Source organism: Cynocephalus volans, chromosome 15, assembly GCF_027409185.1.
Source record: "Cynocephalus volans isolate mCynVol1 chromosome 15, mCynVol1.pri, whole genome shotgun sequence".
Classification (NCBI taxonomy): domain Eukaryota; kingdom Metazoa; phylum Chordata; class Mammalia; order Dermoptera; family Cynocephalidae; genus Cynocephalus; species Cynocephalus volans.
The window spans coordinates 73,350,736-73,378,492 of record NC_084474.1 but is presented as its reverse complement, the minus strand read 5'-3'; the positions used below and the strand labels follow the sequence as shown (position 1 = coordinate 73,378,492).

The 27,757-nt window shown below is 39.8% G+C and overlaps 1 protein-coding gene across 1 annotated transcript; it reads right to left on the bottom strand.

The window, feature by feature from the left end:
- Positions 1–716: 716 nt before the first annotated feature.
- MAL2 (mal, T cell differentiation protein 2) lies at positions 717–27,229 on the bottom strand. Its single transcript, XM_063080128.1, has 4 exons — positions 27,098–27,229; positions 13,397–13,567; positions 3,789–3,944; positions 717–875 (listed from the first exon to the last, which is right to left on the bottom strand). Exons 1-4 carry the CDS (start codon positions 27,227–27,229, stop codon positions 804–806), a joined length of 531 nt encoding a protein of 176 aa, XP_062936198.1. The 3' UTR covers positions 717–803.
- Positions 27,230–27,757: the final 528 nt, after the last annotated feature.

Sequence of the window (27,757 nt, the reverse complement as noted above, 5' to 3'; positions counted from 1 at the left end):
GTTCCTATACCCAAAACATTGCTTGAGTTAGCTTGAGAAACTATATACCCTTCCAAGGGTATTTGACAACACAAAGGCAATGTGATTATTGCATATGAGATTAAATATTATGTGGCTTGTCTAATTAGGTTTATAACCTTTCATGATCAATTAAATAAAATACAGAACACATAAATAACTACAGTTTACAACAGAGGTCAACAAAATATAGCCTGTGGGCCAAATCTAGCCTCCCTGCTGTTTTTGTAAATAAAGTTTTATTAGAACACAGCCACATTCATTTATGTATTGTCTTATAGCTACTTTCAAGTTACAACAGCAGAATTGAATAGTTGCAACAGAGACTGTATGGCCCATACGGTATTCACCATCTGGCCTATTACAGAAAAAATGTGCCAGTCCCTGTTTTACACTAAAAGATTGAGTTCAATGGGAAGTCTATTTGAAATGTGTTTAGGGAGCTTTAGGTACCTATTAAAATTAAGGTTTAGGTACTCAGCAACCAAACAAAGGGATACTACTTTTTATGAACAATATGAATACAAAGAGAAAATTTTCTAAGAAAAAAAAAAAAGAAAAAGAAAGAAAGAAACAGATATAAAATTGAAGGCCATTTCTCCACTTAATATCAAAATAAAATTAAAATTCCATCCATGAAATAAACCAAAACTTGCACTTAGTTTCTCTTTCTACACTAAACAAACTGGAAGGTTGTTACATCCGGATAAAATGGTATCCAGACTGATCAGAGATACAAAGTAGACAAATAAAACTAACACACGACTGTTAGTTTCTAAGGAGTGTTACGGTCGCCACCTTCGTAAAGCCAGAGCCAAACTGCAACCATAACAAGCTGTCGTCACAAAGGCAAAAATCTAAGAAGAAAGAAACAAAAATTAACATCAGATTTATAATACTAACTTGAAGAAAATACTATCCTAAGGGACAAGTATATTATAAAGACTGATCAACCCACCTAAAGACACTTCAACATGTATGAAAATATTTTATACTGGTCTCTTTTTGGATGATTTGTACAACTGTTTTACCCCCTCACACCATCACCCCTTCCTTTTAACATTCTCATCACTAATAATTTAATAATAATTTGTAGACAGCCTTATGTTGAACATTTGTTCACATACTGGGCTTGCTTATTAATTATTTGTGAAACTCCAGGCACTGTACTCAAAAATTCCGTTTGAGGTCTAGTGAGACAGTGGCTTCACAGCCGAGGAAGATCGCAAGTATGAGAAAATGAGGATGTATCAAATCATTTCTGTGACAATGGAAAGTGGCTTTAGAACTCAACAAAGAAAGCCCCCAAAAACGCATCATCACATTGGCTCTTTCGTGTGTGGGAGACAGTCTTCACGTGCAGTTCTGCACTCTGTTCTGAACTGCTGTCCTTAGTGTTCAATGAGGATTTGTTTAGCACCAACTATGTGTGCATTACTACACTGGGTGCATATAAACAAATAGTAGATATTGTCCTCATTGTTTTGGGGTTCATGATCTATAGAGAACTCTGAGACAAAGCAGTTCAATGTGATAAAACATTATGATTTAAGTGTGGGGATTCTTAAGCAGGAAACTAGCTCTGGGAAGAAATACCAGATTCACCTATAGAACATTTTCGCAGTTTAGTTACCATTCTGCTATTCTTCCCGCCCTTCTGCTGGTCGTTTCTCTGATACATTTCTAATCTAGATGTTATCCTCTGAATGAGAACAGCCACCTCTGATGTCTATTATTAGTGTAAGGGAATTTTCCTTTCTTTCAGGTATAATGAAAGAAAAAGAAAAGTGAAGGACTCAATCTAATGTCACAAATGAATGGCTGATGCATTTTAGTGCTATTAAAACTCAGAAACTAGAGATTTACTTAGACCGGAGTGTATGGATGAAATGGAACTTAATGTAGAACTTGATGCATGTAAAGGTTTATTAAGGAAGCTTCATGTAGGTGGAGACAGAAAGGAAAGGATAACAGGGACAAAGTCACAGAAGAGGGACAGCCAGACAGAATTACACTATGGAGGACACTGAAAACTCTGGGACCTCACAGCAAAGTCACGTTGGTGAGAAATTAATGACATCAGCCAATCATTATGTACTTGTGTACCTACTATTCTGTGAAGAAAGTAGGATCTTACAGTGACTATCAGTAGACCTGCATGGGGCTACTTCAGTGATCCAAGAGAGGTAATGAGAATTTAGCCTGCATCTCTGAAAAGGAGGGGTTGGAAATAAGAAACATGTAAAGGAAAATCCTAATGGGAATTGATAACTAATAGAAAGAATAAAGGTCAACTCCAAGTCTCTGAACTTTGTTTTGTAAAATTGTTAAAAACCAATGGTTTTCGAACTGTGATCTTTACATCATAAGGATTTCATGTAAATACCTCAGGGATGATTAGGTGGGGAGACCTGGTTTCAAAGAAAGGAAGGGCAGCATTCAAAGCCCTTTTCTCCCACTTTCACCTAGGGCAGCTATACTTTTATCTTCTACATTTACTGGGTTTTAAGTAAAATTTCATTAAATAAAATGGTTTCATTTCTTATAAAAGAAAGTGTTAAAATCACTGATCTAAACTATAAACCTTTCACAAAGCTAGAACCATGCCTCATTTCTGATGCAATGCTACCTTCAGCCTAATCCACTGTAGGCACTCAGCAAATTCTGACAAATCCTTACAGAGACTTGGGAAACTTATAATAATAGGACTTGAAATCATCTGTTGTCTACACTTCAAAACCAGACTCTAGACTTGTGTTGTCCAATATAATAGCTACTAGCCACCTGCGGCTAAATTGATTTAAATTACCTTTAAATTTATTAAAATTAAATGACATTAAAACTTCATTATTTTAGTCATACTAGCTACATTTTAATTGCTCAATAGTCACATGTGGCTAGTGGGTACCATAGGCACATATATAGAATGTTCCTGTCATTGTAGAAAGTTTTACTGGGCCGTGCCACTCCAGATAGATTTCATTAACTATATGGAAATATTAGGTTATTTACAGGCTACCTGGGTAAAACAGTAAAACAACAGTAAAAAAAACTAGCTATATAATCATATTAAATATCAAGGCATTTCAATAAATAATTTAAACGTCTGACATCTTATAAACGGTCTATAAAATCCAAAATGATATATCATTTCTTCAAATGACCTATGTCAATACAAAATGACAAATTTACTCCAGTGTATGAATTAAAGAGGATAAAAAAAATTCAAAAAATTTCCTCAGGGAATGCATTTCATGTGTATATCATCTGTCACAACGGCTAGCATATTTGCCTCCCGGACTCACCCAAAGCATATTTGCAACTTATTCACCCTGCCCCAAACACCCAGCAAATTACCTGCCACATGGTAGGCCCATGCTAAGTATTCACCGAATTAAGATGAATTACAAATAGGTATTGAATAAGAAAAAGCAAAGCTGGAAACAAATCTCTCTTACCATGTCTGAAATTTATAAGAAGTAGAAAGCACAGTTAATTTTTACAAAGGAGACTTTGCTGTGCAAAGCCAAGCAACACTACTGACTCTATAATCTCACATGAATGTCAACCTCTTTGTGCATCAGTTTAATCATCCACAACACAGGGGGTGAGACAGTACTTTGCTTGTAGGGTTACTGTGCAGAGCAATAGCTATTATATTTTAATGCTAATGGCTGTTATTAAAGAGAACTACTGCTGCCTGAGGAGTGTCCGAGAAACCTTAACAGTGGCGGGGAAGTGCTGGTGAGCTGTACTCATTGCATACTTACTGTGGCTGCTACATTTATGTTATACTGGTTATCGCTTAGGAGCGGCTGCACAGTCATAGTTGTATTGCAATGCAGATCGTGCAGGGATGTGGCTGCTGCTTCCAATAAGAAGGCTCCAAAGTAGAAGACAAACACTGTAAAATGGTAGGCAAAATCCTAAAAGAAAGAGAAAAGAGAAAAGACAAGATGTCTACAATTAAAAATAATAAGATTTCTTATGTGTGTTCTTTATTTCAAATGATGAAGTTTAGGGTCAGGAGGATCAGAACATTTAATCAGACAATCTTGACTACACTCATAGTTTATTTTGGCTGCTTTAGCAATGTCAGGCTATTAGAATCTAAATGAAAATCACCTATCCCATCTTAATTGGAACAGTGGCAAGCCTTCCGATATACTGAATTTCATGATAAAGTATATAATTTCAGTTTGGATTAAGATGTCACAGAGATCAATATTAATTAACATAATATAAAAAAGAAGCAACATATGCTGTCTTTGAAAATTCAAATAAAACAGCATTCAAATTACATCTTTTTATTATAGTTATTATATATATATATACACACATTTTATAATTGAGTACTTTACTTTTGAGCAATTATCATCATTAGATCATTATTCCATACACTGAAAGATACAGAAAATTTATTAAATCATAGAATTCAATAACATAAATACCTATATTTCATTAAAAATAAATATCAAATATATACTTCTACAGAAAATATAGGAACTCAATTATTTATTAGGTTATTCTATATATTGCTGGCATTAATGTGAAGCATAACTCTATGAAAATTCACACTCTTACCTGAATTAACATACCATCAACACACTGCTGTTTACTTTTAACAGTTCCCATATCCTAGGTACTTTATACGCATTAGTACTCATCTTTACAAGCCCCAGTTATTATCTCCATTTTACAGAGAATTTCTTCTTTCTTTTCAGTTAAATGACTGTCCCAAAGCCACAGAAATATAAACTTTTGGAGGGAGAATGCACATCCATATAGTCTACCTGGTTCCAAATTTCACTTTAAAAAAAATTAATTAGTTTAATTGAAAAATAAAAATTGTGTACATTTATCTTGTAAAACGTTGTACTGAAATATGAACACATTGTGGAATAGCTAAACTGAGCTAATTAGCATATGTATTACCTCACATACTTATTTTTAGTGGTGAGAACACTTAAAATATAATCTCAGCAATTTTCAAGAATGTAACACATTGTTATTAACTATAGTCATCCTGTTGTACAATAGATCCCTTGAACTTACTCCTCCTGTCTAACTAAAATTTTGTGTCCTTTGACCAACATCTCTCCCCCGCCTCCCCTCCCCTCAGCCCCTGGTAGTCACCATTCTACTCTCTGCTTCTATGAGCTTAACTTTTTAGATTCCACATGAAAATGAGATCATGCAGTATTTGACTTTCTGTGCCTGGCTTCTTTCACTTAACATGACGTCCTCTAGGTTCATTCATGTTGTGAATGACAGGATTTCCTCCTTTTTTTTAAGGTTAAATAGTATATATATAACACATTTGAAAAAAATCTATTTATCCATTGATAGTCACTTAGGTTGATTCCATATCTGGGCTACTGTGAATAGTGCTGCAATGAACATGGGAGTGCAGGTACCTCTGACTGATTTCATTTCCTTTGGATATTTACCCAGTAGTGGCACTGCTGTATTATACGGTACTTCTATTTATTATTTTATGAGGAATCTCTACACTGCTTTCTATAATAGCTGCACTAACTTATATTCCCCCCAACAGTGTGCAAGTGTTCCTTTTAAAGGCCACTTTCTTTCCTATCAAACGATCTCTATCATTGATATAGCAATATTAAAAAAGAGAACTGTATAAGCCTCTGCAGTAAATAACATTGTCCACAGGAATTGTTCTTATGCCTACAATAATATGCTAGGACAAATTTCACTAACCAGGTGTGAGAATTACGAAGGTCCAGTGTTACAAATGCTTCCTAATAAACATCTCTCATTCATGGATTGACCCAGCAATGCCCTCAGTAGATTTAGGAAAAGTAGTACATACTGGCCACATGTCTAATCTATAGGAGAGATTCTCATATACATGTGGTTATTCAACAAATGCTAGTTGATGTAGGTCCAAATTCAAATGTCACCACTTTTAGGGATTAAATGTAATAGAGCTAGATCCTAATTAGTAATAAAAATTATGAGAAAATATCTTTGAGATCATTAGGCACTCATTTAATTTACTAAGGTAGATCCTCAGAAATGGTGTATTTTTTCTTGGCAGGAAAAAGTTTGGCAACATGGCCTGCAACCCTTAGCATAATCTGGCCCTTGCCTTCTCCACTGGCTCATAACTTTCTGAACATCAGTGACTTTCACCTCATTTTGGTGCCTAGGAAGCTCTCTATGCCTCAAGGATGACACTCTTACACAGTCTCTGCCTGGAAAGATTCCTTCCACAAGCAATTACTGCTTGTACCTGCCCTTCCTCCTTTCTATTCCTGCCCAATTTTACTTCTTCCCTCTTTCTCAGGAGTATCAGCATTGAATTGTGGTTTGAAGGTTTTCCTTATCCAATCCTGTTTCGTCCCCTTTTACCTTTCATAGGGATTACTACCCAATAAACTTCTTGCACTCCTAACTCCATATGCTTGTGTCATCCTATCTAGCTATCCTTAGGGTCATATATACCTCATGGTGTTGGGGGAAAAATGTAATGTGAAATGTAAGGCAAGGCCAGTGGGGAAAACCACTATGTAGGCTGCTGAAGTTCTAGACGTATGTGACTTGCAGTGGAGAATTTCGAGTCTTTGAAAAGCAGCTCCTGGTGTACTACTGGGCCTCAGTAGAGAAGAAACACTTGATCTTGAGACACCACATGACCAAACACCCAGAACTGCTTATTATAAGTTGTATTCTACAGAAGCCACCAAGTCACAAAGTCAGGCAGGCCAGCAGGAATCTTCTTAAGATGGGAAAGGCACATCTGAGATCAACTTGAGCAGGGCCAGATGGCACGAATCAGCTGCATGAACAGGTAGCTCAGGCTTCCATATCAACTACCAGAGTGGAAGTGCTCCTCTTCCTCTGCTCATACCTGTGGCCACATGGAGGCAGGATTCCCTTATGTCCAACTGAAGGAGGAAGAAAAAAAGCTAAGCTTTGTTTATGGAAGAGTTGGCCTGGTATGTGGTTGCAAGGTGACAGGGACAGTGGCTGCGTTACATGTGCATTATAGCCACATTCAAGGTTAGCTTTGAACAGTGGTTAGGAAATATTTTCACAATGGGTGGAGCTATGCGTGGCACAACATGTCACCCACTTTGTTTGGAAAGAAAAGTGCCCCAAGATGAAAATATACATAGACTCATGGTCAGTGGTGAATACCCTGCCAGGCTGGTCAGGGTCATGGGAGAAAAAAGATTAAAGGTTCAGAGACAAGGAAGGGATGTGGGATTAGGCATGAAGTGTGAAGATCTTTCTGACACACAGTAATGCCCATCAGAAGCATCACCATGGGGCCGACCCCGTGGCGCACTCGGGAGAGTGCGGCGCTGGGAGCGCAGCGACGCTCCTGCCGCGGGTTCGGATCCTATATAGGAATGGCTGGTGCGCTCGCTGGCTGAGCGCGGTGCGGGCGACACTACACCAAGGGTTGCGATCCCCTTACCGGTCACGTAAAAGACAAAAAAAAAAAAAAAAGAAGAAGAAGCATCACCATGGAATGTCACATAGATAAAATGACCTTGCCACTTGATGTCAGCCAGCCTTTGTCATCAGCCACCCCATAACTGGCATATGGGCACATAAACAGAGTGACCATGGTTGGGGGAAGGCAGCTATGGAAAGGCCCAATAGAATGGACTCTCAATTATCAATGGTGATCAAGCTACTGTCTCCTCTGAATGTTGAACCTGCCAGCAACAGAGACCAACTCTAAGCCCCTGATACTGGCATTATTCTCAAGGGGACCAACCAGCCATATGTAGTGAGCTGATGAAAACTGAGCTCCTACCTTCCTGAAAAACATAACAGTTCATTTTCACAAGAACAGATACCCATAAAGGTTCATTCTCACAAGAATAGACATACCCAGGATATGGATTTGCTTTTCCTTTCCTTACAGCCTCAGCTACCACCTCTATCCAGGGACTTACAGAATTCCTGATCCATAGGCATTGACTCAACAAAGCCTCTAGCCAAGTAATCAACTTCTCAGCCAAGGAGGAGTGGAAATGGGTACACAACCATGGGTTGTGTGATATACTGCAGCACCATCTAGATGCTGCTGGCCTGTTGGCACAATGGAATGGCTGGCTGAAGGATGAAGGCTGCCACAGCTTGGAGGCATTAGTCTGCAAGGATGGGTGGCCATCCACCAGGATGCAGTAGATACACTGAAGAAGAGTTTTCTACATGGTTTTTTGTCCCCATTGGAAGAATGGGAACCAAGGGGTGGAAGTAGGAGTTTCTACACTTATCATCACTCCCACAACCTGCTGAAAGACTTTGTGATTTCTGTCCTCACAACTCTGGGCTCTGCATGGCCAGAGGTCCTGGTCCCCAGAGGGGTGTACTTTTGCTATAGGATACAGCGAAGGTCCCACTGAACCACAAGCTATGGCTACTTTCCAGCCACTTTGGACTCTTGCATCCAGAAACCAAGAGACAAGAAGAGGAGCTACCATCTTGACAAGGGTAGTTGACCCTTATCCTCAAGACAAGGGAGGGCTGCTGGAGGACAGAAGGGCAGGGAGGAGTACGTGTGGCCCTAGCATATGTACCACAAGGAGGGCAGGAGGGAACATATGTAGGACTCGTGTTTGAAAGTTCTCCAATTGTGACTAAAAATGGACAAGTACAGCCACACTGGCCTGAAAAGGGTGTAGTTACCATGGGCTCGGACTCCCTCAGAGATGAGGGTTTGGATACACCAAGAGGTAAGCCACCAAGACCAGCAGACATGGGAACTAGGTAGGTGGAGTGCAAAATGGTCAGTTGGAAGAGGGAGATGGTACCAGTTGTGACCCCGAGACCAACTCCAGTGTAAGGTGCTGTCATTGTCCCTCTAATCCCTTTCTTTTTTAAGTCTTACACTAAAATCCTGGAGGAGCAACTCCCCAAATATGTACAGAGAAGTGGATCATGGGGTGCAAGGGGTAGACTGTAGCATCTGTAACTGGGCATTGCACACATTTTCCTTCAAGAAAAACTTGCTGTTCAGCTGGCGGGAGTCTATGCAGCCTCTAGCCTCAGGGGATCTGGGATCTGCTAAGGCGTTTGAGCCAAGGCCTCATTCTTCCTGGGTGGCTCCCAACTAATGAAAGACAGCACAGTGGGGATACCAGTGCCTGGCCACCTGTGTCCAACATGAAACTCTTAAAGGGCAGGCTGTGCCCTGGAGCTTCTCATTGATGTGGTCAAGATTTTGTCGATCTGTATCACAATCTGGGACTTTTCTGACTAATCTTATTTTGGTCCCCATTATCTTTTACTGATTTTATTTCCTCCCCTCCCCCTCAACAAAACAAAACATAACAAAACTCTTATACTTTTAAATCCATCTCAGTCTCCTTTCAAGTGGAGCTGAGATGACACGTATGGTTTTCTGGCATCCCAAGATTTCCTTTCTTGGCCATTAACATAATTTTAATTAATGCATTTATTGTATAATAATTTCTTCACTGCCATTGTCTACTAAAACAAACTCTTTGAGAGCCACTACCAGGCCTGTCTTGTTCACTATTGTGTTTCTAAGGCCTAGTGCAAATAGAGCCAGGTAGTCAATAAATATCCCTGGCCACTGGAGAGCTACACCCATATTTATATTTGGCCATTCTGGTTTGTCATTCCAATTTCTGCTATGTGTGTGACGTGTGCAAGAAGGTCTTCTGCAAGGCTTCCTCATTGTTTTGGACAACCCAGACCATTTATTCTAAGCCAATGGTTCTCAAATGTTAGCATGCATCAGCATCACCTGCAGAGCTTGTTCAAACACAGACAACTGGACTCCACCCTGAGTTTTCTGACTCACTAGGTCAGGGCAGAATCCGAAATGTGCATTTCTGACAAGTTTCCAGGTGTTGCCAGGACCACAGTTTGTGAACCACTGTCCTAAGCTCTTGGCACTTGCCCATTTGCAGGTGATCCCAGCCCCTTTCTTAGTCTCCTGCACACCCCTTGCTCCTGTACCCATCTTTTCAATTCTTACACACCCAGAGTACTGCCCTCTTGCCTTCCCCTTCTCCTTGGACAACAACCTCCTCAGCCTCCAACATAGTTTGTTGTTTTTCAGCAACATGTGACTATGCTCTAGATTCTTGTCTTGAGCTCATGCTTTGCTCTTCAATTCAGGGTGAAATTTTCACTGACTAGTTAAAAAAAGAAAAAAGCTGCATTGTATATAGGGTGATGCTGGTATACATACAGCAGTATGAAAAAAGAAAAGCCACTGTGAAGTAAAAGTTTTCTCATCTGTAAAAATAAGGACAATAATACTTGTCATCCGCAAAGAACTGTCATAAATGTCAGATAAGTAGATGAATGTGGAGACAGAAAATATAGCTCAGGACGTTTAAGATATTAAATGATGTCCTTAACAGGCACTTTGGGGGAATAAAGGGATACATGGTTTATTATACAGGATTTTTAAAATAGCTCTTATTTTTCTAAAATATATCCTTATTTAGCAACCCCCCCCCCCCAAAAAAGGAAACATACATATGGAATCTCTTCTTTACATGTAGGTAAAATGGTATTATTTCCTCTTCACACACACACATACACAAAACAATAAAAACTATTTCAAACCCCAAATCTTCTTTTCCCCAGATTAGAATGGGATAAGCTTTTAACATTTAATATATGCTAAATATATGTATATGCTAATACATGCATATGTATAGCATTTAATATATGGTATTACATTGTATTTTTATATCACCATTTATACCAAAGTTAGAAAGCTAGGGAAAAAATACCATGTATATACCATGAATGTTAATTTAATTTCATGATCAAGAAAAAGTGGAATATAGTAATTGGTATCCTACAACAATTATTTATAGAAAAAAATTCTTTATCAAAATATGTTCTTACTTCCTTTAAGCCTGGTATAAGGTGACATTAAACTATTATCACTAGGGAAAACAATTATTTTTTGAGCAATTAATGTCTAACAGTTCCAGAATGCAGCAATTAAAAATTGTAACCATCTGGTGACAACTCCATAATATGCATGGCTCAAACATTTTCCTGGCTGAGAGTGTACAAGATATATTATCAGACCTATCAAAAGCAAATCATGTAACCAAAAATGACTGAGAATGAAGAAATCACAAAAGAAGAGGTGAAAAGGAACCTTTTCTATACAGGGAAAGTATTTAATCAACTCCTTGAAGGCAAGAGCTGGCTCTTTGAAAGGATACCCACCAAATGAGCCCTGTGCAGTGACAACCACTGTACCAAGTGGCGTGTGCTGCTATTCCCAATTTTTGCCTCAGTTAGAGTGGACTACTCCTTAACAAAAAACCACAGGATAATCTCTGCAGGTGACCTCTGGAGCTGACTATTGACTGATATAGGTCTTTGCAATTTCAGTTGTCACTTTCATGGAGTGGTATAATTAAAACAACAAAAACTTTTACATTTTATTGTCTGAACATCAGATATAATGCTACAAATGGGTGGTAAATACAAATGTAGAAAAACTAATTAGTCAGTAAAGCTATTAATGTTGTACTAATAAAGACATTAATACCAAGATAAGACTAAATTCAAGCAAATGGAAAAGAGATGATATAGACATTTGTCTAAAAAGACCAGGAATGACATCCAAAAAATATTTAAACATAGTTAAGGCATGTTCATCAACCAATTAGAAAGAATGCTGGATATTGCAGTATCCTGGAGACACCACTTTTCCAGATATTAACCCTTTAGTTGCTGGGCTATTAGGAGATCCACGAAGGTCCCAGGGAAACAGCAAATGGTGGTGGGTGGCAAAGCATTTGGGGAGAGGTGGTAAGTTGGGGCAGTGACTATGTATTAACCAGTACTGAAGAACCAGAAATGAAGTACCAGTAGGGTTATAGTAGTACATTCTGCCCTCATCTTTAAGCTGCATACTAAAAGAACCCAGTGCCCCTTGCCAAAATTAGAGATCAACTGATTCATTCGTACCCTATGATAGGAAAACTAGGCATTTAGAAAGAAGCGATTAGACATCTATCTGTAACCTAAATAGGGATCTTTGATCTTCATCACTTGACCAAGTATTAGAAATATTTTTTTCATCATTAATGGAAAACTAAGGCAAAAATGTAGGAACACAGTATATCAACAATCTAAGAAACAGAAGGACTTTGAAAATTCCAAACTGCAAGCCTCAGCATGCTTAAGGAATTACAATGATTATTGATGGCTTACTGTAATTCAGACACATAGCTAAGCACTTTATAATAAATTGTTTCCATTATTTTTTAACAGCATCTGGTGAGGTTGGTATTATTATAACCATTTTACAGAGGAAAAAATTAAAATTCAGAGAGGTTAATTATTTTGCTCAAACTAGACTTAAGCTCAAAGCCTGTGCATGATTGTAACCACTGGTGTCTACTTCCTTCCTTAGCTTTATACTAAGCCATGCCATTTACCTCTGGGATGGCTTAAAGGGCAAACAAATTCACTAGACTTCACTGCTGATGACATTTGGGGTTACCATTCCCCTTATGATCTATAAAGAAAACAAGAAGAGATATTTCCCTCTAACATCTTTCCTAAACCTGCTGAATAAAATGCTGTTATCCTTGAGAGGAACATAGCTAAAGCCTGACTGATGGTCTGATTTAAGCTTCTAAACATCAAAGTGTGATTAGAACCTAACAGAGGTTCTTCATGAAATTCGCTAGAGCATTGTGCACCATGGATTGGAATTCATGCTCTACTGGGCCATTCTGAAATAGTCCCAGAGAATGAATCACCACAAGCATGAAAGACAGACTACATATACTGCACAAGAAAGTGGAAAGTAAACTGATCCAATTTAATGGTGTCATAATTTTAAAAATTGTGTTGATTGCAAATTAATTTTTCAAAACTCATCAATTTTTGTTAATTTAGGACAGGAATTGATTATAAATATAAAATATTTCCTTTTCTTTTCTAAGTATTTGGAGAACAGAATATATAACCACTTGTTTTCTGAAAAGAATATATATATTTGAATATCTGAAGCAGAAATCAATGGAAAATTTCAAGATACATGTGATAACATTCATCTCCCAAAGGCATCGGTTCAATAGTTTAATAACTGTAATGCAATCATTTGTTGTATGAAATGAAATAGTTTTTGAGTAAAAGTCATCTAAGTCATAAAGGAGTAACAGAATAATTTCTCAGTTCTACTAACGTGAATTTCACAAACTAGGACCCTGTTGTCTAGCAAGGCAACCACAGCACCACAGCAGCCCCTGCAGTCTGACCTACTCTCTCCCATTAGAGGCAACAAACAGAACAGGGACTTTGGCATTTCAGAACAGAATGAGATATTTATGTTTCTCACATTTTCTTGCAAAGGCTTAAAATAAAAATTCCTTACCAGGAAGTTCCAGTTGGCATCAATCTGAGTCACCATGCGGGAGAGGAACACTCCCAGGAAGAGGAGGGAAAAGAAGAAAGCTGTCACGGACACAAACATGACCCATCCTTGTAGCAGAGGTAGAGGGATGTTGGAGGAGGCAACCAAAATCCAGACGAGACCCCCAAACAACTGAAAGAAAAAAAGAAAGAAGGAAATAGGTTTGCTTAAAAGATACCTTTTGTGCAACGGTATTAAATATGCCTGCATCACCTACATTCTGCTTTCACCCCCAGGTCAAGGCACACAATCTTGAAATCCCACCCACCATCTTTTCTCTGTTATTACACCAGATGCCTTCCTTCTTTAGGTGAAAGACCAGTCCTTCTATCTGGAGGCCTGATCCGACCTCACACCTGTGTATCCATATTGGACCCTCTTCCTCAGCCCATGAACATGCCCTGCATTCTCTTGTCACCTAAAAACATCTTCCTTTGACCCTGATGCCTCTCTAACTACGACCCTTTCAATGTATTTTCCTTTTCAACCATTTTAAAAAATTCACTGTTGCTTGGTCTACACTTTTCCTCTCCTTGCAGTTGCTCTTCAAATCACTATGAACTGGTTTCTGCTCTCACCACTTCTCAGAGAGTTAATTAGCAAAAAACAACTATGTGTTTCTAATTTGTCACATATAATGGCCATTTTTCCATCTTTATCATGACCTAGTTGTATGTTTGATATTATTGCCTATATAGAGAACAATGGTTGCAGCAGTTGTACATGATAGTAAATAAAAGCTACCCTCATTTACTGAGTATCTACTATGTGCCGGACACAAGAATACGTATTTCAGATACTTATGGATCTAACAGCCAATAAATATGTACTACATGTCAGGCACTGTGCTAGGTTGCTGGGAATAAAATGGCAAACAAGCTACGCTTGGTCTCTGCCATTACAGAACTCCGTCTGTTATAGGAAAGAGACAACTAAGCAAGTGATTGAAATGCTGCTTAATGAATGGCACCATAGGGCAAATAATGGGTACCACAGCTCCACATGGCAAGGGCTCTAAATCCAGATTTGAAAAGTCAGTAAACATTTTTTAGAAGCAAAAATCCAAAGGAGATGGCTAGGAGGTAAAGCAGAGGGAGGACAAGGGTGTTCCAGGGTGGGAGCTGAGAGACAGCCCAGCACAGGTGAGGAGCAGAGCTCAGCATGACAGCAGCTCCTTGCAACAAGTGGGGAATGATGAGAGCGTGAGCAGCTGAGCTGAGGGGTCCTGAAGGCCAACCTAAGGAGCTGGACTTCACCCAAGGGCAACAGGAAGGCCATGATCATCTTGAGCATGAACTAGCACGATCAAGATTTTATTTAGAAGTTTCTGTCCAGCTAGAGTGTGAGAATGGAATGGAAAGGAAAGTGTAGAGGACTGGGGGACCACACAGGAGACTGCTATGGCAACGATGCATAAACGAGAATCTGAGCACTGAGGACAGAGAGAAGGGAATGGATTACAGAAAAATTTAGAAGTAGCCATGATGGTAATTGATGACTGACAGATGTGGGACATGACAGAAAACGAACAGATCAGCAGAATGCCCAGATTTCTGGTTTGGGCAACTAGGATTAGGTGGGGAAACACAGGAGGAGAAACAAGGGGTGAAGATAATGAGCTTTATTAATTTAGCACCATCAGTCTCCTCTACACTACCACTAAAGCAACAAAGGCTACACATCTTTTGTATGGCATCCCAAGTCTTTTGTGATCTGACCTGTATTTTCCATCCTGTCTCTTGCTACCAAGTCCCTCACATTCTGTATTATGGGGTAGGGGGTGGGGAGTGAAAATCCATAGTTTAAAGACAAAGCTCTCTCACATGTGAGTAGCCTGATGCTTGTCGGCCCAAAATGTCCTTCCCTCCCCATGTGTATTTGAGAAACTTCCACTCATACCTAATATTCAGCACATCATCTAAAAAATCTTTTTTTTTCTGAATTCCACACTATGCTCAGTTAGCCCTTGCTCCTCCGGGCAACCTCCCTATTAAGGATTTTTACATGGATGAGACACATTGCAATGGACTCCCCCTGGCTTTCAGTCCATCAGAACTTCCTGGCAGCATATGGCTTGATATGTCTCTGAATCTCAAGCCATTTATTAGTCTACATAATAATCCTTTCTAATTATCAGTCAGGCACTATGCTAGATTTGGCAACACAAAAACCTAGACTATACACCTGCCCTGAAAACACCTCAGGCACATGGGAATCAATCTTCCTCTCCTGTTCTCTCCTCTCCTCCCCCCCTCCTTCCCCCCCACACAGATATTTGTTTAGTGAACAAACTAGTGCTCGTATGAGTACAGTTTGAGTTCCAAATATTAAAACCAATAATCATTTGTATCTTTCATCTTAAGTATCTAAATACCCAAATTGCACAAATCACTGAAAGTCAAAAAAAAGTTTTTATTTAAGTTTCAAAAAAAAGGCTTACTCATAGAATTTGTTACAGCTTTGATGAAACATTTTGAAAAAATAATAAGTTATCACTTGAGCAATGATAACTAAAGCACTATTCTAATAAATTTACAGTTGTGGTGTAGTCAAGTCCTAATTTCAAGTAAAAAATTAACAATCAATCCAGAAAGTTTAATAAAATAAAAGTAATAAATACTAATACATACTAAAAATTTTAATCACTACCTTATCAGTGACTATGAAAGAAAAGCACTTGTTCCTGGTAAAAGATAATCTGCTTTTTCATACTATTTAATAAATATTTGAAGGTAATAAGAATGTCTTCAATGCATCAGTCTTTACTTTTCCTGCAGCTTCTTCTTTCTGGTAGTCTTTTTGATCTGCCCACTGCAAATAGCCTACATGACTTAACAGTTTAAGAAATGTCATTATTAAATATCTCTTAATTTAAGAGTCATTTATTGAGAATCTTCTGCAGGTATAAAGAGTGAGAAGAACAGTTGGCCACTGTTTATGAGGGATAAGCAGACCCAAATAGATATGCATAATAATATGATGTAGGGATTGTGATAAATTCACACAGCCTCTAAACAAGAGGCTACGTGATTCTTTGTAATTAAACATGGTATTTAATAACCTGGACTGGACCTCAAACAGGTCAGTGTAAAACCTAGTGCTAGGTACTGTAGAAGAATACTCAAGAAAAAAACAATACAAACCAAACCAAACCAAACAAAAACAAAACAAACAAACAAAAACCCCAAAAGGCAAGGTTCCATCTACAAGAGCTCTAAATAAGGAAGAAATAGATACCATTAAACCTGATTCAGGAGCAGATTGTGGTACATGCTATAAAAAGAGCTCAACATAGTGTACTCTGAGAGACTGGCAGAGGGGAGAAAAAAATGTAATGGGTGGAATCTCGGAAGGTAGGCAGGTTTTGAAGTGAGCTTTCAAGACAGACCAAAACTTTTGACAGTGAGGCTATAATGTGAAACAGTATAGATTAACTATTCTTGCTGCACTCAAAATTATAGCCCTTCCAGCCCCTCAAAGGCTTGGAAAGGGAACTAAGTGCTTATATGAAAAGTGATCAGATTCGCCTCCTCATTTGTGGTTGTGTGTGTTGCATGGAAAGGGAGGAAGAAGGGGTGTGTGAACACCCCTCCCTTTCTCTCACATAAACACATACACTGCATCTCTAGGTCAGAGATTCTATGAAATCTATATGCAAGCCCTGCTCACCAGGCTAGCCTTGGAAGATAGAGGATGGGTGAGGGAACATAATTAAGTCCACTCTGGAGAGCCATCTTCCTCCTTTCAAGAGTATGATGCTGGTGTATGAGTCACTATAACCTTGACACAATTATTTCTTCCTTACTTAATGACTTCCTTTTGACAAAAGCTACCTTTCCTTCTGAGTTTCCCAAATTGGCTCCAACTTTTAAAATTGAGCTTTTAACAGCTCTACTGCTATGGGTCAAATGTGTCCCCCCAAAGTTCATGTACTCAGAATTTCATCTTCATTGTAACAGTGTTAAGAGGTTGGGAAATCCAATTAAGGTATTTGAAAGGTGAGGTCTTTAGGAGGTGATGAGTTTCTTAGGGCTGTGCCCTTGTGAATGGCTTGATCCATTCATGCAGTAATAGGCATGGCTCAGATGGCTTTACAAGGAAAGCAAGTGACAAGGTTAATTCTCTCTTGCTTAGCCCATTCTCACCACATAACATCCTGGTCACCACGGGACCCTGTAGAGAGTTTCTACCCAGAAGGTGGCCCTCAGCAGATGTGTTCCCTGGACCTTGGACCTCTCAGCCTCCAAAATTATAAGAAATAAATTTCTTCTGTTCATAACTTACTCAGTTTGAGATATTCCATTATAAGCAACAGAAACGGACTAATACAACTACCAATGTTAATATATTCACTTCATCTCATTCTGGGCTTTAGAAGTCAGAATATTTACTAGACATAGTGTAATTATAAGTGTCTCCATTTAGTAGAGATGATTCTGGAGGAACATGTTTTCAGAGATGAAAGGCATAGCACACAAATGGTTAAACTCTAAGAGAGAATAGTTGATAAAGTATCATAGCAACTGCCAAGAATGCACAGTACAAAGAAAGGTATTAGGAATGCCATGTTTTGCCCACAATGTTCTCATCTTGGATCAGAATCCACATTCTGACCTCTTGCCTACCACTGACTTCCCTTGCTCTTTAGTATTGTAGAAAGTCTGATAATTATGTATAAAGCAGCCGAATACATCTCAATTTGAAATTTATTTAAAAAATAAGTCAGGGCTCCTAACACTGAACCTCAAGCTCTCACAAAAATACCCTACTTCCGGGTAATGCAAAGGTAAAAGTAGATAGCAGCCTTCCCCTGAGGCTCAGTTACCCATTATCTTCTTAGTCCAACTTTAGGTGTACTTGGCACACTCCATAAGTACTCAAATATATTCTGTGTTTCACTTATTAAATTGCTACACATTTGTAATGCAACTGATCTTCTTTGTGGTTTAACATATATTTGTCCCTTTAGTTTGGCTTCTGCACACCGGAAAGGTATGGCTTGGCTACATCCCTCCCATAAGAAAACCATGGAAGTATTCATCCACAAATCACACTAAATTGGACCCTCAGAACTGGAGTTAAAACATGTTCTCACTAGAAAATGTGGACTAGTAAAAAAAAAAAAACTAGAAAATGTGGAATGGTAAAAATACATAATCCCATGGGAAAACACAGTTGAGCAAGCAGCAACTATTACAATTCTGGGTGCATGGATTACAGACTTCTCAACTTGTCTCCTATTTGGATGGTCTTCTTATGTTCCCAAAGGGTTCCTTTTTTGCAAATATGCTTTTTCTTTTCAAAAGTCACTTATTTCCTAATAACCTGCTTTTAAACATGTCCTCCAATATCTTAGCTAATAATTTTTAAACCAATTTGATACATCCGTCTTAGTATATACTTATTATTGCACTAGGTAAGCGGGCTAATTTCTATTCTGACCTATTTTAAGTTAAAGTTTGGAACGAGAACAGGGAAAGGTAAGTTAATCTAAACAAATGAAAGCCTGGACAGACTATCCCTAAGGAAAAATATTTCATTATTTAGAACTTTCTGTATATAACATATAACCCCCTTTTTCTAATTCTCCTATTATGTACATATTGGACATTTTGTTACTCAATTGCAATGAGAATAAACATCCAGCCAGCCTAGCAGAAAAAAGAAAAAAAATTGTTTCCCAGTTTGGCTTATAGTTTGAGTAAGAGGTTAATGCTAATAATAACAGAAATATTAGTTAACATTTATCATGCTCTTATGTCCCAAGCACTATTTTAAGGGTTTTATTTGTACTGATTTAATCCTTACAAACTCTGAGTGATAATTGATATTACTATTCCCATTTTACAATTACGTGAGGTACAGAGCAATTAATAACTTGTCCTAAGTCACATAGTTAATAAACATTAGATGTGAGATTTGAACCTGGAAATTGGTTTTCAGAGTTTATGCTTTTAACCTGATGCTATTCTGACTCTCTCAAGGTTTAGTGTTCATTGTAAAACAGGGTTTCTATCCATTTTCCATACGATTCCCTAAAATCATATATAATTGTGTAGATAAGTACATATGCATTTTTCTGAGAACACAGTCCACAACTTTCATCAAAATCACAAAGGGGTTTGTAGCCCCCCAAAAGTTCAGAACACATTATCTACTTGTTAACCTCCCCCACCCATTTTAGTGGATGCTGATTTATTGGGTATCTGCACATGAAACATACAGTTATATAAGTGCTTGATATATTCAGAAATTTATCATCTGGGGAAAAAAGATTACCTACAAGTAGCTGCATGTTACATACTATTTGTATTTTGAAAGATTTCTTTTAAGAAAACTGAAAACATGCTTCAGTCAACAGATACAATATAATAACTGGTAGCAACTCACAAAAGTGTAAATTCACTAATAATATAACTGCAGCCCAATAATATAACAAAATGTTAGAAAAATGTTAGAAAAATGTTTTGCTAATGTTATAAAAATGTAACAATACTAGAGAATACTGTTGCCTACCTCCCCAAGCTCACCTTCTTCCCAGCAATATTCTGTTTCCTACAATCCTTTGCACTCCAGTCTTCGTAACACACAGAAAACTGACCACACTTGTCCATGTTTCTGCCGACCTAGCCTCCATTAAAATTTTTGCTGGATAATTAAACTCCAGTACCAAGTCTTCCAGAAAGACTTCCCTGGCTGGATGCCACCCCTTGGTGCTTCCACAGTTACTGATGCATGTATCCTCCATAGTTTTACAGCTAGATTGAAATCATGAATTCACATGCTTTTTGCCCGCTTGATTGTGAGATTAGAGTCTGCAATATTGCCTTAAACATCTCTGAACTTCATGCTCAGAACCAAGCACAGTGCTTTCTACAGAAGATGGTCAATTGCATCTTCCTTGAAATGAATGCAAACCAACCAGTGTATGTAACAAATGGTTCTGAAAGAAAATGCTACAGAAGTGTAGTTTGGACTGCACTGTTGTCTGGAGCCCAGCTCATTCCCTCGTACATGATGGATGCTCAAAAATAGGCAGGAAGACTAGAGAGGTAGGAGCATGTATTTCTCAATTTTTAAGTTATTGTTGGCAACACCCACCACCTAGTACAAGATTTCAGGAAGCTGAGGTAGAAAGTTATGAGAAAGTTGGCACTCTTGCCAGTCTCATTTATGACACCCCATTTTTAAATCATCTTTGGGCCTCAAATTTGCCCAGATGTCCTATTATTACTGCAATTACCACTGATTTTGACCAGGGGGAGTGTTGTGCTTTACTCTACTCCCTCCTGACCTCCTCCATTAATCTCCATCTGCCCTCTAACCATGCTGACTTTCATCCAAACTGGTCCTGGACTAGTCCTGGTACAGGTCCGAATTAGAGGTACAAGTCTGCAAGGTTTTTATTTTAATTAGGGAAAGGAAAACAGGATGAATTCTGGGAAGCAATGAGACATGATGTATAGGAAAAGCCTATAAACAAAATATACTAATTGAGAAATAAGTTTTGATTTTCATCATTACTTTTTAAAGCTTTAAAAATATATTCAAGAGCACTATAAAGCATTATTTTTTCTTCCTTCCCATCTGACTCAAACTTCCATTTCAGTTTCTTAAATAGCTGATGCTAACCCTAAAATGGAAAGCACATACTATTGAGGAGAAATTATGTTACGCCCCACTTTATTCTTGTTTATAATTTCCCTTGATTTTAAAAATCTTTTTCATGTTTGCAGGTGACTAGTTATCACAGAGGTTAGAAATGTTCCTGCATGCCAATGCCCTGACATTTGCAGGAACCTTACAAGTCACTCCCTCTTTTCTTTCTTTTACCTATCTTCTTCTGAAAGCTGTTACACAAAAGAGTGTTACATACGGTAGCTATGAAAAGACATAGCCCTTTCATATGAAATAGGACACTTGGGAAATTCAGGTCAAATTAGATACCTGGAGAAGAATCATGGCATTTTAAGAGTTGGGCAAGACTTAAGAGGATATTTACTCCAAAGCTGCTCTTTTCCATGACAGTCAGTTTCTCCAGAATATTTTCACTCACCTTTCAGTTTGCACTACAGGACAATCAAATAGCATTTGCTAAGTACTGCACGTGCACAATATTGGGTACGCCAACCTGATTCCTGTCCTTTACCATTACTTGGTCCTTTCTGTTCAGCCGTATCAATGCAGATACACCATGTCCACAGCTCCTACTACCAGGTACAACATTTCTATTGAGCTCTACAAAACAAATCTCCTCTCCTTGATCTTTTTCTTTAGAGCTCAAGGTCAATGTTTTCAGCAACTTGGTTTTAAGTTTTCCACATTTCAGTTCTTCATATTTCTTACAGGGCTGCCAGTCAGGGAAAACAATTACTGACAATAACCTTTGTCAGGAGCATTAGTTTATTTTCTCTTATGAAATTTTAAAGGCTCTTTCCATGCGGATGGAGATTTTTAATCCAGAGGCAAAAGGAAAAATCCTATTTTGTATGATTAAAAACCATTTAGAGAGGCAAATACATCCACAGCTAGCCCCTTCTTGCCCACTGCAAATACACAATGCCCCTATGCAATCAAAATCTATTTTCCAGGCAGGCAGGCAGGCAGGCAGGCAGGCAAGCAAGCAAGCAAGCAAGCAAGCAAGCAAGCAAGCAAGCTAGCAAGCCCTATACAATAGAACATTTATATGTTAGTCTAGTGTCAAAACTTTGGTTGAAAATAACCTGAAATTCCTTCCATAGATTTATCCCCATGACTGCACCTGCCTCCTCCACAGCCCTTCCATCACCGTCATCTTTCCATTAACATTTGTTTTTCTGGCATAATTCCTCTGAGTTACATCTTATTTTAAGTCTGATCTAGTATCGTTTCAGGATACATCAAACTTTACATACTTGTTTGACCTCCTAAACCTCTCTCTCCTCTCCATCCTTCTTTCCTTGGCCCTATTTCAGGTTTTCATCATCCCTCATCTAAACTATTGCAATAAGCCCCCTAACTGATCTCTCTGCCTTCAATAGCTCTGTTTTACAAAAACACTTTACTACTCAAAGATTTCTAAGACCGATCTAAGTTTATCCTTGTCCTTCAGCAGCTCCCCATCAAAAACAGAATAAATTCAGTGCCTCGGCCTAGCATTTCTCAGCAAACCACAACCTGAAACCTACCTGCTGTTTTTCCTTCTTCTGCCATCTTCCCACCTATCATGCCAAAAAACTAACAATTATCAGAACCTTCATGCCATGATCTTTCCTGTCTCTGATATTTGCACATGCCCTTGTTTCTACCTGAAAATCTCTTTCCCACTTTTTTCTGTCTACTGGACTCCTGCTCATCATTGAAAGCTAAACTCAAATGTCGCACCCCATTAAAGCTGACATTCTTGGTTTTTCCAGTAGCAAGACGTATTCTACCCTGCTTTTCCACAGTACTTTTTTAGAAATCTATTTTAGCACTTCAAACACAGCATCATAATTCTTTCTTGACTTTATACTCTACCATACAGTAATTTCTTCTAAGGGCAATAGCTATATTCATTATCTTGTTCCCAAGGCATAAAAAATGTCTGATGTATATTATGTTCTTAATTATATGTTAAATAAGTGAAAATTATTGTGGCATCCAACACACTGCAATTGGAAGCATGTGAAAAAGAGTCCTAGAACATCTCCCATAAAGAGAAATGTGAATGAATAACTTGGGTAATATAGACAGTTTCCTAAACACAAACTATGAAACACACTGAATTCAACAATGACTGTTATTCTTTTTAATGATTAACACTGTTACATTCAATCTCTCCTGTGTGTTTTATGAGATAATCTCATTGGGAACAGGGACTCTAAATATCTTGTTCAGCCCAATAGGACAGATGATCCAATGTCATTTTCTTATAGACCTGCCTGGAAAATGCTTTATCATTTACTTACCATATTTAACTCTCTCTTCCCTGAATGGTAGTTATTTTTGTGAATATCACTTCAACTAGGTTATAAGGTACTTCAGGTGAGGAAGAGTGTAAACACCTTTCTTCCTAAAAGAGTGTCTTGTACATGGTAGGTATTCAATAAACACTTGATGAATGATTTAGAAAATATTCATTCAGGAAATAGCGAGAGATTCTGAAAGTGATAACTTCTGAAGGTTATGTTTTCTATTCTGAACTAAAAGTCTTTGCTTTGCAATACTAACTTAGTATTAAACTCTTTAAGGCAAGCACACATTAGTAAGTATAGGTCAGACCATAAAGCAAAGGGTTGACAATTTAGGTATCCAGGAGCGGAACACACCTATGTCAAAAGCCACACCATGTATGTGAGGTTGTAATATTTTCCACCTGTGAAGCCAGTGCTATAAATTACTTTACCTGGTGCTGTTAGGTTGACACTATTTATATATTTTACATTATCTCCCTTCAAAATGGCTTATACCGGAGAGATTGTGAATGGAGTACAATAAGGGGGATTGGAATTGAGTTTTTTGAGCAAAGTTAACTGGTTAGTGTGAGAACTGAACTCTACGATCAAGGTCTCATTAGCTTAGTCAACTATTGGTAGCCCTGTCCATCTTCATCAGATACAGTTTTCACATGTTAAGTTTCAGAAGTCAATAGCAGAGAATACATACATAAATACATAAATAAAGAAGTCTTGAAGACAAATAGACTTGAATAGAAGGTCGAAATTAAGAAGGAGTTTGGGGATATCCAGAAACACTGACAGAGGCTAAAATAATGGGTCCCCAGAATGGAGATCACCTAGCATTTAGGACTGTGCCTGGGGAATTCTCACATTTAATTTACAGAGTGAAGAGTTCCTGAAGAGGAGCCATGGGAGACCAAACATTTTAAAGGAATTGGAAAATTAGAGGGAAACTGAGAAATCTGGGAGCAAAGAGGGCTTAAAAGTGTTTACTTAGCTCCCATCTGTACATCCACTCAAGGTAGGCATTTTAGATAGAGGGGTAACAAGGCAGCTTTGATCTCTGCTCTCTTAAAGCATATAGTCTGATATCTCTGAACAATTCAGAAGGATGAGAGCCAAGAAGGAGCTACAGTTTGGCTCCAAAGTGATCTCTAGTTTCTCTAAGGTCACTATGATCACTGGATCATTTTGGTCATTTTTTTTTTAAGGGGGGAGGAAGAGAGAGGTGATTTTCAAGTAAAAAAGGTAACGGGGGCCTAAAATTTAAGCCTATTAAGATGTTTGCACATAAAAAGTGAAAAGCAAACTAAAATGACTTTTGGAAGTGATGCTGTTGTATCCAGGTAAGAGTACAAGACATGTTTCAGCGGGTAAGAAGCCAGAGGAAATGAAGAGATAAGAGAGATGAACTGGACACTTCTGCAAGTCTGGGATCCCTCCTCAGATAGGGAATTGGTAGAATTTTCAGAATTTTTTTTAGCAGATTCACATTTGCAAGAGAAGAGTTGTCTTATTGACAGTGGTTCCCAGCTAGGACTGTATATTAGAATCTCCAGGGAAGCTTTAAAATGAAAAAATAAAAGTACAAAAATTGCTGACTCTGGGAGCTCCACCAGAGATTCTGATTTAATTAGCCTGGGCTGGCAACAGTATTTAATTTAATTAATTATTTTTTTTGCAGTTAGCTAGTACAGGGATCCAAACCCTTGACTTGGTGTTGTAACGCTGCACTCTAACCAACTGAGCTAAATGGCCAGCCCATTGGCAACAGCAGTTTTAAAAGCTCCCCAAGTTTATTAAGTTCAGAAAGAGTCGAGAAGTAACCACTGGGCTAGATTTTAAAAGAGAGAGAGAGAGAGAGAGATATGGGGGAGGAAGAGGGGAAAATTGAGTAAGTCACCTTCTACTTTTTTTTCCTTCAGAATTAGGCAGTGTTTTCCAAAAGTATGACATGACCACAGGTGGCTCTTGAGATGGTACTTGATTTGATCACACACAGAGATAAGTCTTTTTTGCATACATATACATGTATGTGTAAATATGCTTGTATTTACACAGATATGTAAATACAAATGGGTAAAGATATATTGTAAAGATATATATTTACACATACACTTGTAAATATATATTTGAATAAATATTAAAAAAATATAACTAGAATATCAAATTTGAGATTTCATTTATATTATTGCTTAGAATGAGGCTAACGTAGGTACTGAAGTTTAGAAAGTAAGTCTAAGTGAACATTCTGTAAATTCTAGTACAGGTGGAACACGGATATGGATATGGCAAAAAACTTCGTAAAGAAGCAGGTAAACAACTGGAGCTTGGGGAACACAGAACTAACATAGTGCAGAACCAACGAAATCTTTCTTCCCAGATCTTACTGTGCTAAACAAACATGTCTCCCACGGCAATACAGCCAGCCCAATGCCATCTTCTCTGCGCTTCTCATATGGATGCCCAGCCTCATCACAAACATTAAGATGCTTTTCCACTGGGCTCAAACTCAAACCAGCCTCCTCTAGCCTCTCAGTCACCATCTGATTACTGATGTCACAGCCTGTAACTCATTTGTGTCTCCTCTTTCAGATTCAAATCTGAGCTAAACTTAGGGTCGCTTGGCCACCTTAGCATAATAGGGCAGAAAACCAATGCTCACAAGGCGTTCCAGCCCCACAAGCACAAAAATGAAACCCAAGCAACCCAAATCCAGGTTATGCAAACTCAAAGGAGTGAGGGAAGAGATGAAAGCCCCAAACTAAGCAAACAAAACCGGCCTGCAGGAAAGGCACAACTCGCTAACATTTCGCTCTTTATTTGACATTCTCAGGGCATGATGCAACCTCGGGTTGCCCAATTTATATTTGCACATTTTCCCCTTGTCCACCACGAACTTCGGAAGCTGCCAACTCCATAAAATTCCTTTCAAAAAGTTCAAGTATCTAGCCTAAGAAGGTTGAACAACAGGTCAGGTGACCCTACCTTTACTTGGGTCCAACAAAATGTGCTGAGAAGGTTTGGAGTTGTGCAGGTAGACTAGGGAGAGCATGCGAAGACAGGCAGAGAAGAACGTGACAACGTTTCCACCTTTCCCCTACCGTTCTTACACCCACTGGTTAGAATCTGCCAAAGGCTCTCACTATACATACCTCACCTTTCCCCTGCCCTGCCTCCCGAGCCCTGCTTCTCTCCCCAATCCAAAGGGCACTAATGATGGCAAGGGTGACGGGAGTGGGAAACATGCCCAGGTCTTCCGCCCTCTTCCTCTTCCTGCTGCCTCCCGCCCCCGCTTTCCGCATGGTGGCAGCCTCCTGGTCACCCAGTCCTCGGCGACACCTTTACACCGCCCAACAAGATGGCAGGTTAGCAACAGGCGAGGCCCGGAGCGCCGGCTCTTGCTCCAGCCAAGCGCGGCCCCCGGCCAAGCCCTGAGTCTCGGAAGGCGCCTCCAGTACCCAAACACCCTTTTCCCCGCAGAGTCCCCGGTCCTCTGCCCTGCCGGGCCACCTGCTCGTTCTCTCGGGGCCATTTCCGTCGCCAGCGAGGGAGCAGGTGCCAGCGTAACAGGTGCCAGGCGAAAGGGCCCGGGCGGCCGCGCCGGGCACGGAGAGGACTGCGGGAAGGGGCGCGGGAAAAGGCCACGTCGGAGGGAAGGAGGCTGGGGGCGGACGCAGAAGGAGACCCCCGGGGTGAGGATGCCGCTGACTGTCCTCGCTTCCAAGGCTGCCCCACTTACGATCTCCAGGCAGACGAAGGCGCCCGAGTAGGTCCGCAGGATGTCGGGGCCGGCGGGCAGGGTGACCCGGGGCGCCGGGAAGGACACGGCGGGGTTCGGGGGCGGCGGGACTGCCGCTCCGCCCGCCGACATGCTGTCGCTGCCGCTGCTGCGTCTCCGCGCGCCACCACCGCCTCCCTCCTCCCACCCCCGCCACCCGGGCTCCCGCCGCCGCCGCCGCCGTCGCCGCCGTTCGGGTCCGCGGGTCCCGGCGCGCCGCGCGGAGGGGGCGTGGCCACGCGGCCCTGCGCCGGCGAGGCCCCGCCCCGTCACGTGACCCAGGTGAGCGCGCCTCCGCCCTGGCGCCCGCGCCGGCGACGTGGTGCACAGGTGCGGCCGCGCCCCCTCCTCTCCCGAGCCTGTCAACGCCCGGCCCCGCAGCCCGGCTGCATCCCGACCTTCCGCCCCTCCTCTTAGTTTCCACCTGTTCTCACCTGTCTCTCCCCAGCGCTCACAGCCCGCCCTCGCTCACTTTCCTCAACTGACAGGAAGACAGGTCTTGACTGTGACTCAGAAGGTAAAAACAGTCACACCTAAAAAGTGGGGTTCGTATTAAATGGGACGCTAGAGGGATTCTTCAAATGCCACTCGAGCGGTGTGTCGCGCGTTGGAGTCAGTGGC

Bases quoted from the DNA above. Each gene is read 5' to 3' on its own strand.
- MAL2 (XM_063080128.1), bottom strand. From the start codon at position 27,229: ATGTCGGCGGGCGGAGCGGCAGTCCCGCCGCCCCCGAACCCCGCCGTG. The intron at 13,568-27,097 runs GTAAGTGGGGCA...TTTTTCTTTCAG, and splicing joins CCTTCGTCTGCCTGGAGATC to TTGTTTGGGGGTCTCGTCTG. The intron at 876-3,788 runs GTAAGTATGCAA...CTTTCTTCTTAG, and splicing joins ACATAAATGTAGCAGCCACA to ATTTTTGCCTTTGTGACGAC.